At 49.5% G+C, this 19,590-nt stretch overlaps 1 protein-coding gene across 14 annotated transcripts in view; it reads left to right on the top strand.

The window, feature by feature from the left end:
- SLC20A2 (solute carrier family 20 member 2) overlaps positions 1-13,593 on the top strand; it is a 48,801-nt gene extending 35,208 nt beyond the window's left edge. For all 14 annotated transcript variants that reach the window (XM_065635009.1, XM_065635007.1, XM_065635003.1 and 11 more), the window contains 3 exons: positions 7,527-7,712; positions 8,379-8,463; positions 12,971-13,593. In XM_065635009.1, the coding sequence (XP_065491081.1) occupies positions 7,527-7,712; positions 8,379-8,463; positions 12,971-13,135 (436 nt within the window). In that variant the 3' untranslated portion in view covers positions 13,136-13,593. The remainder of the gene's footprint in view (positions 1-7,526; positions 7,713-8,378; positions 8,464-12,970) is intronic.
- The last annotated feature ends 5,997 nt before the right edge of the window (positions 13,594-19,590 follow it).

Genomic DNA, 19,590 nt, shown 5'->3' with positions numbered 1-19,590 from the left:
GCAGAAGTTCATCTTTTGTCCTGTTGCATGGCAAAAATGTCAGAATGTCTTTGTTTCGGGTGCCGCAGCCCTCGTAAACCTCCCTTCGCTGAATCTAGGAGGGTCTGGGACTGTGTGAGTGATACTGATGTATCGCTAAATAGCCCATAAAATCTCACAAGCCTTAAAATCCAAGTCCTACAGAAGTTTATAAATCCCACGCACACGTTGCCTGGTCAAACCCCTGTAAAATAATGTCTCTTCGTTCATTTGCCCAACCTCTTTCCATTCCAAGGCCAGGCTCCGTTTTATTCCACAAAGTACATGACTTTTGAATGAAGGACGCAAGACATAGGCTCGGGATGGAGCATTTTACACCTTCTTTGTCTGCGCTTGTGTTGCTCACCTGCGTACAACCTCACAGGAGATGGACGGGATGAAAGACAAGGTTTAGACTCTGCGCAGTGTGATTTGTTGCGTCTTACAGCCTAATTTCCCCAGAATTCTCCATTTTGGCTGGCTCGTTGCCTTGGCAATATCCCTTCCTGAAAATTCGTATTTTTTAGTGTTTTGCACATCTCCGCTTCAGTCAGTGTGATCCTACCAAATTTGCCAGCAGGCGTGCATTTTTATGAAATGTGGCTGATTTAAAAATCTCTTTTTAAGCTGAAATCGTGTAACCAAAACACTAAATAACACGTTAGCTTCATTTTGCCAAGGCTGGTAGAAATGCAAGAAGTTGGTCGTGGGCGTAGGATTGAATCCCAGTTCGCACAGGAACCCGTCCTTGCAATTGCACCGAGTTCCAGCCAAGCGATAAAAATGAAAGCCCCGCTTTGTATGCCAAAAAGGTTGAGTAGATAAACCACTCTGGGGTGCAGGTACTGATCCGTGGATTGCGTTGCCCGGACATTTGGCCAGTCCTCTGTCTAGCAGAGGAGTCGTCTTGGGTCCTCCGCATGTCGCAGAAGGATCTGCAGAGCTGAAAAGGCAGCGTGGTTTTTTCAAAAATAATGCAGCAGAACCTGGCTAATAGTGCAGCTTTCCCTCCGTGTTTCTGCAGCAAAGCAAGCCTGGGCCGTTCAGCTTCCACCCAGGGCTGCTACCTCTTCGTCTCCCTCCTTCCTTCAGCTTATTTTAGGTGCTGCTGTCAAGCTGCTGCTCTATTTTTTCCTCCTTCTTCAATCCTTAAAATCCCACTTGCCTCTCCATTTGGTTTTAAGCTCCTCACTCCTATATTTAGGGCAGCACCTCCATAGTCCACATCTTTTTTTTTGGACTTGTCTCCTATGTTTTCACTCCCTGTCCTGGAACTTGCTCTCCTCCCATGTTTTCTATTTATTTTCCATCAGGCTGTTTGAAGGGACAGGAGCCGATAAGAGGAGCGAAGAGAGAAAAATTAGAAGCTAATATAAAAATTAAGAAACTGCAGTAGTTGACCTGTTTGAGAGCATATTTAAGCACGAGGCAGTGGTGTACGGTATGGACTGAACCGTGATGCAGCCCGGAAACACTTTACGGAGCAGAAATGCCTCGTGGTGTTTAGATAACACTTCCAGCAAAAAATCATATGGAGATCCCCTGTGTTTCGTTGTCCAGGCTTTGCCCCTGGACCTGGAGGAGTTAAATGAGTATTCTGCCTTAGACTGCAGGACTAACTTGTAAGAAGGGTAGCCAGACTCCAGTTTCTTCCAAGATGAAGCTTTTTAGTATTGTAGGCACCGCTGTTTGTAGCAGCCAGGGCTCGTGTTCAGGCTGACACGAGCAGGGATCCAGCGCGGAGCTCTTGGGCGTTACAAGAAACAGGGAGTTGCAGTAATTCCGTATTTGGGTGGGTGTTTTGTTCAGACCATCCCCTCCCGAGTCCCCACTGCCGCGGAGCTTCTATGTGTTGTGTCAAGGATGCTGGAGCCTTTCCAGGGCTGGGACTAACTGAGCCGGGCCAGGAGCTTTGTCACACTATCGTGCACATGGGCTGGATGGAAGCTAAAGAATTTAAAATCCCAGCTAAATGTGTTGGGACAGAACCACTGGGAGGGGGGGGAAAAAAAAAAGTTGTTGTTATTGAACTTAATTAGTGGCGCCGAGGGAGCAGGTCCCGGCAGCTGGGCACAAAGGGAGCATGTCGGGTCGCTGCAAGGGCAACGGGAGAATAAAAAAGGGCAGGATGGAAAAAAAAGCCCTGGGCCAGGAGCGTGACACGAGGAGAACTGCCAGCTTCCCAAACGCTTGTGCGGAGCCAGCTTTCCAGACAGCCTGGGATTAGGTGCGTCTACGGGTGAGCTGGGCTGAGCTTATTTTCTGTAAAAACCGGTTGGTTCAGCAGGAATTGGGATGATCCGGGGCTCGGCGTTGCAGCCGCAACCCGTATAATGAGAAAGCATCAGCCCCGCAGCCCATCCGGGCAAACAAGAGGAGGTTTTTGACGACTCCAGCAACCTCCAGAGCTTAGTTATTCTTTGAATTCTTGCAGGATGAACCCCCTGGAAAGACGCTGTGGATCATCGTGAGGTTTGCAGATTAAAATCTGCTCTTTGTGCTGTGAGAAAAGCGTCAGCCTTGCGCTCCTACGCATTATCCAAACTATATGAGCTGCATTCCTGAAGGCAGGATCTAAAACTATTTCAGAGCCATAGTAAAAAAGTTTAATATTTATAATAAATTTCTACACATTCTCTCAGTAGTTTTAGGGAAACTGAACTGCTCCCAGGTAGGGAATTCACTGTTAATCAAAGCGATGCAAGTGAGACTAGGAAATTCCTCTTTGCCCAAAATACAGGGGGAGGAATTTCTCCTTTTGTCTCCCTCCAGGCTTCACTGGCGCTGGAGGTCGGAGCGCACAGGCAGCGCCGGGACTCGCCTTTTCCCCTCTTCCCGAAGAAAAGGCAACGGGATTAATGGAGGGAAAGGCGAGAACATTGCCCGGATCTCCCTGCACACAGAGCTGAGTGGGATTCAGTCTGCTGGCTGAATGGGGAGTCTAACGGAGCCATAATAAGGCTGGAGTAGAAAATGAGTATTTCTTATTCCCTCCCTGAGAGCTGCAGTCAAGATTCCCTACAATACTTAGGAACCTAATCTGTCCATTACAATTACCAAGAGCAGCCTGAAATCTGGTTTTCTTCTGTTTGAAAGACACGGAGATGAGGTTCTCAGGAACACGGGTTAGTGCCGGGGTGGGTGAACGGTTGGACTCGGTGATCTTAGAGGGTCCCTTCCAACCCAAATGATTCTATGCTGGGATGGACCCAATCCTTGGTGCCCAGGGATTTGGGGGTTTCAGGGCCACCATTTACAGCGTGTGGCTACGAGCTAGAGGAAGAAATCCGTGATTTGTTAACACAGCCAAAGCTCACACGTCATGGGGCGCAGCTGTGGCACGCTTTTATTGCGTATGCGCGCCATTTCAAAACTGTCTGATTACCAGAACTGGGATAAAACTCAATAATCTGAGATCTCTGGAGATTAGGACTTTTTTCTTTTTCCCGTTGGTACATCGAGGCGTTACCTTCCTTGCACCCTTCCTCAAGTGGGTGATGTCTCCAGCCGTAATTGCAGCATCTTCAGAAATGTCATCCCGCTGATTTCCCCGGTGGAAAAAAATTTCACTTGTGAAATCCTGGTTTGGGAAATACTCGAATGACTAGGGATTTTGTAATTATATTTGTCATATTGGAAGCCTAATGCTGCTTTCTCAGCTATTTTGCTCGTGGTTCGGTTTTAATCGGTGATAACGAATGCGTGAAGCTTCTTTTGCTCAACTGGAAAAAAACGGCTGAAACGCAATCTGGTTTTTCAGGTAGCGGAGAATCCACGCGTGGCCATCGAGTGGTCTGTAGGTGGCAGTTTGTAAAGCAAAGCTCATCCAGGGCACAGCATTCAGATGCAGTTAGATTTTCTTTTTGAACAGCTCGCTGTTTACTAGTACAAAGAAGAAGTGGTGAGGTACTAGCGATGTTGCGGGTTCATCAAATATTATGACAGGTTGGATGGGGTTTGGTGATGGAGCATCCAGCTGAGGGCATCCTTCCATTACTGGGAAAGAAATGCTTAATTAAAAGATAAATATATAAATGGGTTGCTCCAGAGAAGGGCCTGGACTTGTGACTCAAAGACACCTAAAAATGTCAGCTCGTGTGCAGGGCAGACTGACTTCTAAGCCTGTCTCGTGATGGCTGAATGCGGGGGTTTTTTTTGGTTGGTAATACTATCTGTTTCGCAGGGGAGAGGAGAAGCCAAACCCCTATTTATAGCTCAGATTCGCTGTCAAATGCTGTCTGTCACCACAGCTTTACAAAAATGGTGCGGGACAGATTGACAACAGAAGTTGCGCCAGTTCACCTTTAGCCGAGAGAGCGAGCGGAATTGTCTCAGGGGTCTCCAAAAACCATCCTGACCCATGTCTGCAAGTGCAAGAATTTCTGTAGATGGCGTTTAATCCTCTCTCGTGCCTCCGGAAAAGGCAAAGAGCCCCCACACACCACCCCGCTACAAAGTCCTGCTCCTGCCAGGAACCGGGCCCCGCCGAGCCCCGCAGAGATGGTTAAAACCACCGGAAAATGGAGAACAAACCGCATGGCAGATAGACGCAACATTTTATAATGTTTATAATTTTATATGCCGTAACATTTTATAAATTCATCGTAAAATTAACTTGTAATGGCTGTCCTCTTGTGCTCAGTGGAAAAATGTGTATTAGGTGTGCAAAAGTAAAGTAACACCACAAGGAGAGCAGCTTACCTTGGCTTTTAAACCCAATAGCTAACTAAAATGGCAACGTCCTCAAAAGCACTTGGCTTTCGTAGGAACCTAGTGGCAGTTTTACATATGGATAGATGTAGATAGGGATCGGGAGCCCCTGGGCTTTTTTCTTTTTTTCTTCTCCCTCTAAGCTACCACAAATAGCTCCAGCCCAAAGAAGAGTTGAGGCGAGCGAAGGAGCGGCGTGGGAGAGAGACAGAGAAAAATCACTTCTTGAGAACAGACTTGTGAAGTGAGTGTCAGCCCAACGTGTGGCAGACCTGAGGTCTGCTTGCCTGCTGGCCGCGTCTTGAGCCGCACGAGATCGAACCGGGGGGGAATCTTGTGAAAACCACATCCCCGTCCAGCCGGCGTCCTCGTGGTTCTTCTGCTCGGTCACCCGGCTGTAGGAGACATCTATTAACCACGGAAGGTCTCAAAGCAAAGTTTCTTATCTAACAACACCTTGTTTTTAATTTTTTGGTGTGTCGTCTCTCTCTTACTCTGCCGTTGGGTCTGGTTGTCTTCTGCTGACGAACCCTTCCTGGCGCCAAGGATGGCTGATCGCCCACGCTAGTGGTGATGTCTGCAAGCTGATGTATTCCAGGCTCCTCGTCTTCGCAGTTCGTGAGTCACGATGTTCATGGAGAGCTCCTGGCAGTTTTGTGGTGGGACAGGCCCAACAGCTTCTTCTAGCGCTGTTCCCTGTTAGCGTAGGAAGCCAGGGCTGGGTTATGGTTGGACTCCATGATTGTGAGGGTCTTCTCCAACCACAATGATTCTATAATCCAGGGCTCCTCTGTTCTCTTGTCCTACAGGGAAGGTATCACAAGTCACCTCTGGGGCATCAGCACCAACCGCTCGGGTCCTCCAGGGCTGCTCATAAGTCAGCAGAGTTTTGCCTTTGCCACAACTAAGAAAATAACCTTTCCTTCGAGGATTAAGCTTAGCTGATTCGCAGAGGTGTAGCATTTGCAAATAATTAAAACTGGATTTTTGGTACCGAAGCGCATAGTTTGCTGCCGCAGTTTTTGAAGCCTTTTCCTTCTGCGCGTTTACATTGGGGCTGACAAATATCCATCCATAATCTCTTCAGAATAGCCAGGAATCAGTGTCTGGGCTCGTTCCAATTGTACTTGTTATTATTTTCAGGAGGGAGGTTGTCCTCATGTCATACAGCACTACAAAAAGGGATGATCTGGTTTGTTTTCCCTTTGTTCAATGTTTTAGTTGCCTTTGTCCATCCTTCCGCATCCGTCAGTTGAAGGTACAGTGAATTACTTTCCTTTTTCTCTGCACAGTAAAGCATTTAAACGTGCAAGGAATTTAATCCACACCTGCAAACACTGGCCAAGAAGTTTTAGGTCAATTTAAAAAATGTTAGAAGTGGTTCTTCAGTCAAGAATCTCTTCTTCCTTCAGGGCAAAATACTTCTTGCATCCAGGCACTAAGGGCTTTTCACATAGCGTCATTTCACTCGTGCAAAAATTCAACAAATCCAATGCATCCTCAGGCACAGTATCGGTATTTTGTGTTTATATGTATATATTTAAAGTATTTTTGCCAGCGGAACTCGCTCTTTAGTGTATTTAGTCCTTCATCGCTACCCAGTGTCTTCAGCCCCCTGAACCAAGTGAAGGATTCCCGGTGGGTTGCGGTGGCTGGGTTTGCACAGGGCTGGACGTTAGAACTGGCTCTAACTCCGTCCACGTGCCTCGGAGCAAGACCAGCGACTAAACGTGGCGGGTGAGGCGGCTGTGACGCGCGCTCCTTATTGCTTTGCAAAGAGGGGAGATCCTCTGGCGGTGCGGGCTGTTGGAACGACATCGGAATGACATCGGAACGACCTCGGAATGGCATCGGAATGGCATCGGGCGGGCTCGCTCTGCTCTTCTCCTGAGTGTTTAGACCCAAGTGCAGCTTATGCTTCTGTCGGTCGGGGATAAACGCTGCTCAGCAGGGCACGCAGCTCCTCGCTTTAGTGAAAGAGCAGCAAAAAAAAAAAAAAGGGGGACATCAAAGTTTTTATCTGCTTTTTTAGTATTTAAGCTTCTATAGTAACTGAACACCGGCTTTCAGGTTTTTCTTCAAACTCTAATTTCTAGAAACTTGATGGGGTTTTTTAGAGTAAAGCGAGTTAGAAGGCTGGCCCCAGGCAGTTTTGGGTGACCTGCGTTAGGAGCGGGGGCTCCGGTGTCGCCGCCTGCCCGTGCTTTTGGAGCCGGCGGCAGAGCGGGTGGCACAAAGGGCTGGCGCCAGCTCGTGTCACCAAGGAGTCTCCTCTGGTCCAGTCCCACCCGCTGCACAGCACCCTGACGAGGGCTCGCTCGCCCTCCCGCTGCCTCCTCATCCTGTCTGCAGCAGTTCCAGGGTGTCAGGCTAGATGATGTCTGTATCTTCTCGTCTAGGACGGTAATTCTGTTCATTATTTCCCTCTTTGACAAAAAGAGCTAATTTAAGACTTGAATTTTAAAGATGCAGGGCTCTTGAACTAGTAAACTTTGAGATAACTTCAGTGCAGTACTGAAAATTCTTGTTCGTTTGTTTGTTTTCCCAGAACAGACACAATGAGGCATTACCAACTCTGACATTTCAGGAAACCATTTGTAAAAGAGCAATTCCTTTCAGCGTCCGCTGTAGTTATCAGTGGTGAAGTGACAGCTGAAAAAGCAACTCGATAAGAATGCTCTGCTGCAGCCTTGCCAAGCGAGAAGGGGTCAAGTCAGACCACGTAGAAAATAAGACATTTCTTCCAAGGCAATTATCTGCATTTCTGTAACCAGGGTGCTGTTTTTCTGTTTCCCCAGCAATGCCATCGGACCCCTCGTGGCGCTCTGGCTTATCTACGAGCAAGGTGGTGTCATGCAAGAAGCGTCAACCCCCGTCTGGCTGCTGTTCTATGGGGGCGTTGGGATCTGCGTGGGTCTCTGGGTCTGGGGCAGAAGAGTTATCCAGACCATGGGTAAAGACCTCACTCCCATCACGCCGTCCAGGTAGGCGCACCGTTCTCGTTACGGTTGTGCAATCTTGGGAGAAATTGCCAAGAAATTGCCATTTGTTTGTAGTGCAGTTTGCTGGATATGCTGTGATTTGGTTTTAACAATAACCCAGCTTCGACTTCTCCATCTTTCTAAAAAAATGAAAAAGGAGAGAAAGAAAGAATGAGAAAGAAAGGAAACCCAAGATAACCCTGTGAACTAATAGTGAATGCATTCAAGGCGTAGAGGTCTACGTGAGCCGAGTCTCCTGCTGGTGACCTCACCGACATAGCACAAGGTGCATTTGGAACTGGCAGGATGACGGCGGCTTTCCCAGTGTGCTTCAGGCTTATTGAAACCATAGTATTTGTTACAGTAAATTTCATCCTTAATGCATACTCGACCTCTGCTGCTGCTTAACCAGTTACTAATGAGGCATGATTCACCGCAGCGTAGACCAGTAGAAGTCCCTGACGCGGTGAGCCATGATGACTAGACCTTACTGTCCCTCCTATTCAGCCCTTCCTTGTTCTCTTAACTTATTCCTATGACCAAAAAAAAAAAATCAGTTGGAGATAAAACAGTCAAAGAAGAGACGGGTAAGACTTGGGCACGCTGCACGGTATCAGCCCGAGCGGATGCAAAGAGTGATTGTGAAGTGTTTTCTTATGCTTCCCGCAGTGGATTCACTATTGAGTTGGCTTCGGCGTTCACAGTTGTGGTAGCTTCCAATGTTGGACTTCCAGTCAGTACTACACACTGCAAGGTATGAAGCCTTCGCCCGGCCCCGCAGCCCGGGGTGGGCTTGGATGTTCGCCTTCAAATGTGCCGCCCGGACCGGCGGATAATGGCACGGCGAGGGGAAAACAGAACCGCAGACGAGGGTTAGGCAGAGGCGGGGAAAAATATAATCAGGCTTCAAAAAAAAAAAAGAAAAAATTGCATTGGAGTTGTCACATCAAGTTGCTGCAATTGGGCATAGCGGCCCGCGGAGCCTGGACTCCGTAGGCTTACTTAGAAAATCCTGGGCTCAATTTTAAAGCGAGCGATGAGAGGGAAGAAGCTGTTTTCCTCCTCCGGTGCCGTTTGAAGCTGGTTGGGCGGCGTTTCTCCCGTGTTCAGAGGCTGCACACCACTCATCATTTATATCTGCTCTCTCGATAAGTGCATGGCATGGGATTTCCTGCAGATAATGCTCGTATGACGGGTTTTCCATCTGTCTTTTTTGTCTGTTTTTTATTTCTTCACAGTGGATTTTGCATTGAAGTAATGTGTGCGCTAACGGTACTTGTAGCCTCAAATGTGGGTATTCCAATAAGCTCCACCCATTGCAAGGTATTGGAGTTTGCAGTGATCCCATCAGTAAATCACATCGCTAGGTCCGACCGTAACAAAACACGAGAGATAGCGATTCTTGCAGATTGCCTTCACCATGCGATGCCGCAAAACCAAGTCAGCGTTACGAGTACTTGCACAAAAGTCTGGAACATCTTTCATCCTTACGTGATCATACCGAACTAATATAGAGTTAATTAAATCATGTAGACTCGTAGTTTGTGTGATTCCGGTTATACGTATTTGAGAGCCACCTGTATGAAAAACATCGCTAATATTTTAATGTCTCTCTTCTTTTAAACCAACTTGTCCTCACTTTTGTGCATTACAATACAGAATCCGGCCCTTGTGATTAGTTCTTTGAAAAAAAACCAAAAAAAACCCCCCAAAAAAACCGGGCATCCTTGACCTGGTTTCCAGTGAAAGAGTCACTGAGATCCACACATCCTGCAAAACGCCCCGAGTTGGTTCAATCGGCCCTTTTTCTAGAAAAAGAAACGTTTTTTTCAGAAAGCCTTCCTCTGTTGCAAAATCATTTCTTTCTCGTGCCGGGAGCTCTTTGAAAAGCAGCCAAGGCTGAGCTGCTCTGAAAGGCCGCTCGGAGTTCCTGGCGTCGGCCGAACGCGGGTTCCTCTGAACCCGGCGGGGCTGGGGGGAATGAATAACGCGATCCCCTCTGAAAACGCCATCCCGAAACCACCTTCCTTGGAGCTGGCGGCTGAATCGAATGCAGGATGAGGAGCTTGCCAGGGAGAACAGTCCAGCTCTGATCACCCGAGTTGTGCGCCCGAAGCGTTTCTAGCCACCCCTCAAGAAAGAGAAAATGCACTTTGGGGCAGACAAATAGACCGAATTTTAAAAGGAAACGTCCAAGAAGCCATAAGGTAACGAGAGGGCAGGATTAGGAGGTATTGATTGACTTGACGCAGTTAAAGGCTGCTCTTTTCTAACCGCAGGGCAAAATAATTCTTTTTAAAAAAGACTTCCATAAAAGCAGTTAATGCGGTTAGTCTGCGTCTGCTCCCTGTACTTTGCTGCGTCTAATTAGATGGATCCCTCTTAATGGGAAGATCCACTTGGCAATAGGATTTGACTGTTCCAGGATGTCACGTCATTGTAACCGACTCTGTGTTTCAGCAGCACGAGATCTTGAGCTGAAATATCCTGGCCGATCAACACGAGATAAAGCAAGTATTTTGCACAGATACGTTCCTTGTTTTCTCCCAGGGACTGGTGGAGGAATAAAGGAACTATTATATATCATTTACTCCGCAGGAAAATGGCCTCTCTGAAAATGCTGTCAGCCCTTGAGACAGAAATGCCACCTTAAAAATCAGCAGAAAAATTGTTTTGCCCTAGAAATCAAAAAGAAAACAGGTTCGAAGTGAGCATATTCCTAAGCATCAGGGAGCGGGAATTATGCTTTTCCCCAACATGTGCTCCACGGCAAAATAGAACTGAACATGCAACAGCCAGATAAACTGATGGCAAAGAAGGAGCAGCATGAAAACCATAGGTGGAGGGAGACAAAAGGATATAAGGAAAAATGGAGACCAATGTGTAGGAGAGCTCTGGGCAGCAGTTTTCAGGTCTTGGGGGGGACGTGGCAGCAAACTGGAGGATGGTACCAGGAAGAGAAGCGTTAGCTTGTGAGGAAGATAATGCAAAGGCATGGGATGGAGGAATAAACAGGCATTTCTCAGCTGTAAGAGGCCGAACGGCTTCACATTCTGATCAAATCAGAGTGCAGGACATAAGTGCTTTTTCTGCGCAAAAGCCACTTTGCCGGGGTCACGCAGTCAGCTCCCTTTTGCCGTTACGATTTTGGGGGTTTTGAAAAAACATTCTGTGTGTTGCTCCAATGGAAGGCTGGCGTTCGGTGTGTTATTGCGATACACACGGGACCAAGGGAGCCGGCAGCGTTTTTGTGACGCTTTCAGCAGAGCATCCTGAAGGCAAACTGCACTGGTTTCAAACCAATATCTCCACGTAGACATCATCTGAAATTGCGCAGACGGTGTAGTTGCCCTACACCCGAGTCTTAGCTACTCTCCTAACCTTAGTCCATCAAAATCGCTATTAATAAACTAAACCCGAACGGTGTTTAAAACAGGTTACCAATGCCATCGCCGCTGATACCTTTTAGATTTCAGGAGGTGTTTGTCCGTGGAGTGCGGGCTCGCACGGTGAGCGATGCTCGGCACATGTGAAATGGAAAGCCGAGCCTAAAGCCTAAAGCCTAAACCAAAGGCTCTTTCCTCGGCTTTGAGACAGGCAGGAGCGTGGGGTTCCCCTCAGCTGGGCAAGATGCTGCTTCATCTCCTAAATACACGTCCGAAATACAGCAGAGCACATTGTCCCTTTGCGGTGTGTTTGGATTGCGTACTAGCTAACAGATTTCCTTATTGGATCAAGCTTTAGACTGGAAAAATAAACCACCCCCTTAGTTTTATTCCCTCAGATTTGTGTTTCCTGCCAAGCGCAGTCCTTCAGGTAATTTCACAGCAGTCCTTTGGCACAGCGTTGAAGTCGCCCTCCAAAATACTGGGTGCATTCTTCTGTCAGGACACTTTTAAAATTTTCTTTTTTAAGTCAAGGCATTTTCAGTCCTAAAATACCAAGTTTTAGTTGTCCTTTGTTCTGTCCTAGGAGCTTTTGAGAGTCTTATTGTCCTAAGGCAATAGGCTCTTCCACAAAGAACTCTTTTCTCCAAAAATAAATGTTAAGCAATCATTGCAGTTAAATAGGTGTTAATGAAGGACTCTGATTCAATATCCCCATCCTGCCTCTCCCTGTGCTCCCAGCATTTGCCCGTCCCTGGCTCGGCACACGGGTCAGCCCATCTCCTCTAGGCAGGGACTATACATTAAGCAGACACGGGGCAGAGGAGGCATTTCAGGGAGCACAAGCCCGGCTGCGTCTTGGAGTTTCGCTTCCTTCCCAACAAGATATTCCTTTCCCACCTCTTGCTGCTTGACCCTGTGCTGCGAGTAGAGTTGCGCTGATTTACGCGGTTTTGTTAAACGGCACCGAGAACCCCTTCCAGGGCAGAAAGAAAACGCGGCGGTTCTGAAATTTTTGCCTAATTTTTCACTGGAATTGATCTAATTCTTTCTTAAAAAAATAACGTGCTGGGCTCAGACTAACGAGCTGATGTAGGTGGTGGCTGCGCTGGGTCTGACCTGGCACTGTCTGTCTGTCTGTCTGTCCCGTGCCGAGTTGCTGTCACTGCTGGGGGGGCTCAGCCGCTTACGTTGCCATTGCTGTGCTGTTGATAGCACTGTAGAATCGCAGAACTGTAGAATCACAGAACCATTCCGCCCCAGCCAGCTGACCTGCCCTGTGCTACGCTTCTCTGGCAGAGCCTTAAAAAGAAAAACAACTTTCCAGGGGTTTTTATGACTTAGATCATGGTCTGGCTTTCCCTCCCTCGACAGACCGAGTTGAGGGGTAGCTAGAGATAAATCCGGGAGCTAGTGAGGCACAGAAAAACCCACAAGGGCATTCAGTCTCCTTTGGCTGATGCCGAGACCCATAAAAACCAGGAGATCCTTGAAAGAAGCAAAGGTTGGAGCACCCTAGAAGTGTCCCCCTCCTGCCAGCCGCCAGGACAGAGCCATCGTCATCATCTTTTAGAATCACAGAATTGTTTTGTTTGGAAAAGACCCTCAAGATCACTGAGTCCAACCATAACCCACTGCCCCATGTCCTGAGAACCTCATGTCCGTCTGTCCAACCCCTCCAGGGATGGTGACTCCAGCACTGCCCTGGGCAGCCTGTTCCCACGCCCCACAGCGCTTTGGGGAAGAAGTTTTCCCCCATATCCATCCTGAACCTCCCCTGGCGCAACACCTTATCCCCGAGCATCGCTTGGTATCAGCTGGCTGGCATTGGTGTGTTAGTGGGACCCCCTCACGCCCCGTCCCCTGTGTCCCCAGGTGGGCTCGGTGGTGGCCGTGGGCTGGATCCGCTCCAAGAAAGCCGTGGACTGGCGCCTGTTCCGCAACATCTTCCTGGCCTGGTTCGTGACGGTGCCGGTGGCCGGGCTGTTCAGCGCCGGCGTGATGGCCCTGCTGATGTACGGGATCCTGCCTTACGTCTGACCGCGCCTGCTCGGCGGGGAAAACGGGCGACGGCCGAGCCGCGGGCCGGGAGCAGAGTTCCTGCGGGGAGAACCGGCCGCAGAGGATCCATCTTCCATATCTAACTTCTTATCTGCTGTACATAACGATGTGTCATATTGGTGACATGGTGATGTGGTGCCATTTCTTACATATTAAAGAAATTATATATGCATATAGTAGGTAACAACACCTAAGTTATATTATCAGTGGGGTGAAAATAATTGCCTAGAATTTAATATTTAGTAAAATTTGTACATAGTGTATCATTTTGGTGGCGATTTTTTAATCTTTTGAAGAAGAGTATGGATTAGGAAATGTTTCTTGTCCTTTGATATGAGCAGAAGCGAGGTACAGGACTGCATAACGTGGATTTTTTTTAAAAGCTATCAAGATACTGGAACAAAATAAAATGTGCGGAAGTGCTTTTCGTAAAATAACTTTGTCCATATCATATTGATCTTTGTGTATCATAGCGTGACGGTTACGGCTGTGTAAATACTTACAAACAGTAACTTTTAAATGGTGCATTTCCCTTCTATATTTTGGATAAGAAAGTTTCGGAAGTACCAAAGAAGCAGGGGAATAGCTTTGCCGACCTTGTGTCCTTGTCTACACGTGTGGGCCTGTGTTGTGTTTTCCCCACCCCTAATTTAACGTTGTCTTCACCAAGCGTCCGCCGGCAAGGCTGGGATTGTGCTCTTCATGTCTTAATGTAACTTGAAAAACAAGAAGCAAGCACACACAAAAGGTCAGTTCTCCTCATCCTCGCTCCTCTGGTAGGCAGACCACGGTTCTCCCCGTCACACCGACTTCATTTTGTGGGTCAAATTTGACATTATCTCACCTTCCACCTTTCCCCTCCGCGTCTTGGGGGAACGGACCGTCGGTCTCCCCGTGCCCTGTCCATCCAGCCACAGCCACTGTGCCCTCAGGTGGGGGAGCACAGTGACCCCCACCGCGGCCAGGGGCAGCAGCAGGTAGGACGGGGGTTTAGCGCTGATTTTGGGGCGGAAAGGATGGGCACCCGTCCCACGGCACTGCCGGCCTCCCATGGGGCGGGGGACGGGGACCCGGCCCCGCGGGGCTGCTGGTTGCGTGTGGGCTGAGATTTATTTTTTTCACGGCAGCTTGGGGGAGCAGGGTGGGAAATGGCCAGTGACATCCCCTGCACAGCTTTGGAAAGCACATTTGGGGTGAAAGTTACTGTTTTCGTGGGTGGGAGGTCAAGGACAAGGGGTGCCCGGAGGAGGCTGGGAGTCTATTACTGTTTAAATGCTGCTAAAAATTTTGATAAAATGTTCTTGGTACTCCATTGTGACTTTTCCATTGGTCATTCATACTAAATTTTTAATAAAAAAAAAAAAAAAGATAAACAGCCCCTATCACTGTTTGCCTCTTGGGTTTTCCCAGGGTTACTCGGCCGCAACAGGAAAGTTCCACCAGCACGCACGGGCACCCAAAAACCCCGTCCTTTTGGAGGTTCCGTAACCATCATCCCCATGAACACAGCACCATGGTGCTTGGTTTCCAACCCCTTCTGAGACTTGGGGGGTACAAGAAGCTTTGCGAGCGGGTGGGACCGACGGGCTGAGCGAGCGGAGCAGCCGGTAAAGCCGGTGCGTCCGCTCCAGCCGCTCCGAAAAGCTCGGGGGCTTCAGCGAGCAGATGCCGATGGGCCTGGGCAGGCTCGCGATGGCACAGAGGTTTTCGCACCGCGGTTTGCAGCCATCGGGGCCATGACCCACGGGACTCGGTGGTGTCCCTCAGGTAGGGCTCGCTGGGCGCCGCAGAGGAGCCTGCGCAGGCTGCCGGGAATGGACGTCGGCTTTTCTCGAAAAGCCTGGGCAAGAACGGGTCGGGAGGTAAGAGAGAAGCCTGATGGAAACATTTATAACAAGTAAAACTCCTTTTTTTTAACGGAGGAACTGCAGTCCGAATTTCAGAACGCGATGTGTCTACTGCATCTCGGGGACCAGTGGTAAAATCCTCAACTCACACCGGCCTGAGGAGAGCCAGGTGGGACCTGGAGGCACTAATAGCCCTGATTGCCCTCATCAACCTCTCCTGGTGCCTCCGGCTCCCACCCAGCTCACTTGCCAGCCCTCCTGGGGCTTGCTTCATCCTCGCGTGTTTGTCCGCTGGTTGCTGGGGTTTGTCACCGGCCCCGGCCCTGCTCGGCAGCGTGTCCCGCGCCGCCGAAGCCGCTGGGACGTGGTCCCCTGCGTGGCCTGCTGCGTCGCCGCGGTGGAGCAGCCCTGTCCTCCCTGCGCGCTGCCGCCGGGCTCCTGCCGCCGCGGTGAGTGCTGCGGGCTGCCCACACCGGCCGGGCTGGCCGGCACGCGCGGGGCAGCGGGTGCAAAGGCCTGTTCTGGGGGGGTGGTGCCAGAGCGCAGAACGTGCAGCTGGGGGTGCGCTGGGGCAGGCCGAGGTGTTTTCCCCTGGGGTCTTTCCGTCCACGGCCTCTTGCCCCGCAGGCTGGTGCGAGCCTGAGTTAATTGGGCTGCCGTACGAGCACGCGCCTCAAACCGTGACTTCTCGTCTGACGGAAACCCCGAATTCAAGGCTGTGACACGCGACACTGCTTGGCAACGGCGTTACAGGGCGAGTAGCCGCCGCAGATCGTTCCTCACCGACCACGTTCCTCCCGAGGGAGGGCAGGAGCGGCAGGTGTCCTGTCCGGAGCCCACCAGGATGAGCCGAGGGCTCTGCTGTGGGACGGGCTGAGAGAGCCGGGCTGTTCGCTGGAGAAGAGAAGCTCCGGGAGGCCGTAGCGCGGCCTTTCTGTGCTTAAAAGAGGGCAATAAGAAAGAAGGGGACAGGCTTTGGAGCAGGGCCTGTTGTGACAGGACAAGGGGTGATGGTTTTAAACTGAAGGAGGGAGATTCAGGCCGGACCTGAGGGGAAAACTGCAGGAAGGGTAACCTGAAAAAGTTACCTTGGTGTACTTTGTAATGGGTGATCTTCTCTTGAGCTTGTGAGACAACTTTGAGAGCCCCCTTGATTCCTGTGGAAACCTGGAAAAGCACCTGGAACTGCCCCAGTTTTCTGCCCTGAATATCTTGTGCACGCCCGACTCCTTCCACCGATTCCTGCTTCTCGTGGATTCCCGGTGACCTCCGTCACGGAAAGTGCGTGTGCCGGGTCCTTCACACTCACGGCTTATCACGGCAAAGCTGACAAGTTCTCTTTCCTCGTTTCCAGACAAGACGACTTCTGTTTCCCACCAGACCAGAGATGTTTTGGTGGTTTTTCTATTTTTACGCTGATCAAGTGCCTGTCACAGAGCGCTGGGGTGAAGTGCTGCTCAAAATACACCAGAAGCAGCGGGGAACGGGCACAAGAAGCTGGTGACAGAGGAAACGTCGGGCGAGACCTGGGCACGGGGAAGCGCCCGGGCAGCCCAGGGGACAGCGGCGGGTCCAGCCAGCGGGCAGGCCTGGGCTGGCAGGAGAACGGGAACGCACCCGCTCTTCCGCTTTCCCAAGTTTTAGATGACTTTTTCTAAGCACCGCGAACAATTCGCGTGCAGAAATCTCTGACCGGAATCTTTGAGGCGGCACTCGTTCAAGAGTTTTGTCACTTAAAGCTTGGCTATAAATCCTTCTGCTTATTCGGGTTCTCGTTCCTCAGCTCTGCAGAAAGAGGTTAAAAGGCTGGGTCAGTTTGCAGACCGTTCTGTTCCACAAAACCCCGTCCTTCCTATTCCATCTCTGTCCCAAATAATGTTCCTCAAGGCAGGGGCCGCCTTCCTTTATGGAGGCTGAAGTAAATGCTCTCTTAGACATCATTTGAAGAAAAATCTCCTGGATTGACTGAGTTTACAGGACAAAGACTTCCTACTTGGCTTCATCTTTTTCACTTTGGGTAGTTTACATCAAAACAGTGTAACGATATTGCCTTTGTTACCAAGAATGACTCCAGTTCCCCTTCACGAAGGAATGTATAGAGACAAAAATTTCTATCTGGTAAGGTTAAAGTTTGTAAGACTCATTAGTAAATGCGAGATGTTCGCAGATGGTGTTGATAAAAAACGCAAGTACCGGGATAAGCAGAAAGGGTAAAAATAAGTGAGGTAGAAAGGACATACTAACAATACCAAAAGAGCTTCAAAATTCAAGCGGTCATTGCTGGGACAGGTGAATAACGGTGGAAGTAGAAGCTGCTGATGCAAAACCCGAAGAGCCCACTGGAGAGTGTTCCTTTGATACAAGATCGGGTCATCATTTGATTGCTCAGAGGACATCGTAAATCAATTTCACTTTACAGTCTGGCCACACATGCAATGAACAAACCTGCTACAAACCTCCTAATGAAAAGGAAAATACCGGGCAAGGGAAATCTGCCGCTCTGGAAGAAAAGGCTCAGTAAGGCGAAGGTGAGTGTCTTCCCAAACTCACTGGAAGGAGGGAAAAATAACAAATTATCCGGGCACTGTCTGCCGTGAAAACTGCAAAATACGGGTCTTCCTTGGTATAGTTATATTGTATGCGCTGCTTATTCCTGCTCAAAGTAGTGTGAGGTTCCTCTAGTCGGCTGAACAGGTACACTCGTGGTGCAGAGCGGAGGGAGCGGAGCAGTTCCGGACAGGCTGCGAAGTGCCGCCTTTCCATCCGTGAACAGGGACGAGCATCCGCCTGCCGCCCTAACACCGGTGGGAAACAGCGCTGGGGTCACCGGGCACGGAGCTGCGGGGCAGGCGTCTGTCGGTTCAGCGGGCTTCGAGGCACTTACGGCAGGTTTATAAGATAAAAAATGACTTTTTTAAAGCCTGCCCAAGTCCCTAATGACACATCAGAGAACACAGCAGCACCCGAATGACCCTTCTAGGGAGCTGGGAGCAGCTCGGCTGGCTGGGACAGGGCTGGTGAGTTGGGTGCAGCTCCGTTAACCCCGCAGGGAAAGTGCCGCTGTTCTGTGATTTTGTACCATGGCCCGGGAGGCGCGGGGCGGTGACAGCCCCGTCCCCTGCCGTGGGGACACCAGGAGACCCCCATCCTGCCCTCGCTGCTCCGGCCCCCGGGGTGAAGGATTCAGCTCCAAAGGCCTGACCGGGGCCAGGGGTGCAAAGGGGCTGATTCAGGAGGATCCCTGCTGGGGGGTGCTGGGGACAACACGTCACGGGGCACCAAACTGCCTCCGTACCTCGAACCCGAGTACATCAGTCCCCATATGACGGTGAGGAAATGTTTCACTGCTTTTTTTCTGTTTACATCCAGGTAACTCGAGCACATGCAGGGTCACACTTGAAGAGCCTGGCGTATTTTTTACCTCCTATATTTTTATATATACATACACCTCGTATATTTATATATAGTCCTGGTGGAGCTGAGCAGCAGATACTCCCCCCTGGCAATTGCACTTGTTCTGGATTTTCAGCGTTTGCTTGATGCAGCCAAGGTGAGTGCAGAACAACGTTCATTATTTCCCCCCGTCTTAATTAGAACTTTCCAGCATATGCTAAACGATAGAGAACAACTCTGAGAAAGAGCGCTTAACATTTTAATATAGCCCTGCACCATGAATAAGAGTTTGCCTGGATAGCGTTCAGGTAAAGATTCTTTAAATTGACTGGGATGAAGTTTCCTTCTAAACACAGGCTCAATTGCTCTTACGGCCACCTTAAACAATTTTTTCCCTGGATACCAGCCAACGCCGAGCACATGCCCACGCCGCCTCCTGCCTTTGAGGGAAAAAGGTAATGCAAAAAAATGGTGCGTGGTTTGCAGGTAATGGCAGCTGTGCAGAAGTGGGCATTGGAAATAACGGGATCGGAAAATGTCGAGGAAAAACAACAATATGAGCAGTAAAGTTTAATTCTTAATAATGCCCCTTGCTGAAAAGCAAATGACATGATATCCTTAATGGATTTGCAAATTAATAATAATAGAAAAAGATTGATTTAAAGCTCACAACAGTCTTGCCCTTTTAAATTCCAGAACCAAAGAAATTAAGTGCAGAAAAGACCATCAAGGCCAGAAAATCCAGACACACACACACATCCTCCCCGACCCCTGTTTGGGCCCAATGACCCACATTTTCATTTTTGCAGCCACAGACGGCAGAGGGCCCAACGCTAACTGCTGATGGGATGAAGGGACTGGTCGGACAGGGAGAAGGAAGCTGCATCTTCACAGCCACAAGCGCAAGAAAAAAGCTCCCGCAGCTCTTTACCAGACGGATCCAGACTCCAAAGCGCACCCAGCAGCTCATACAGAGATGTCCCTCTGGGGCGAGACCTCTTTGGAGAACTGCAATAAATGACAATCGCCCTGAAGTCACCAATAACCTCCAAGCTCATTTTCAGGTGCGTAGCTTCCCTGCTCCCCATGGCAGAACGAGACAAAATGTTTATTCACGCAAATCCGCTTTTTCTCGTGTTCTGTTTTAATTCTGTTACCCTGAATTTCTGTGTTACAGAATTTTCATATGTTTCC

This window comes from Caloenas nicobarica, chromosome 4, assembly GCF_036013445.1.
Source record: "Caloenas nicobarica isolate bCalNic1 chromosome 4, bCalNic1.hap1, whole genome shotgun sequence".
Classification (NCBI taxonomy): Eukaryota; Metazoa; Chordata; class Aves; order Columbiformes; family Columbidae; genus Caloenas; species Caloenas nicobarica.
Note: the sequence above shows the minus strand (reverse complement) of the source record. Positions and strands in the feature narration are given on the sequence as shown.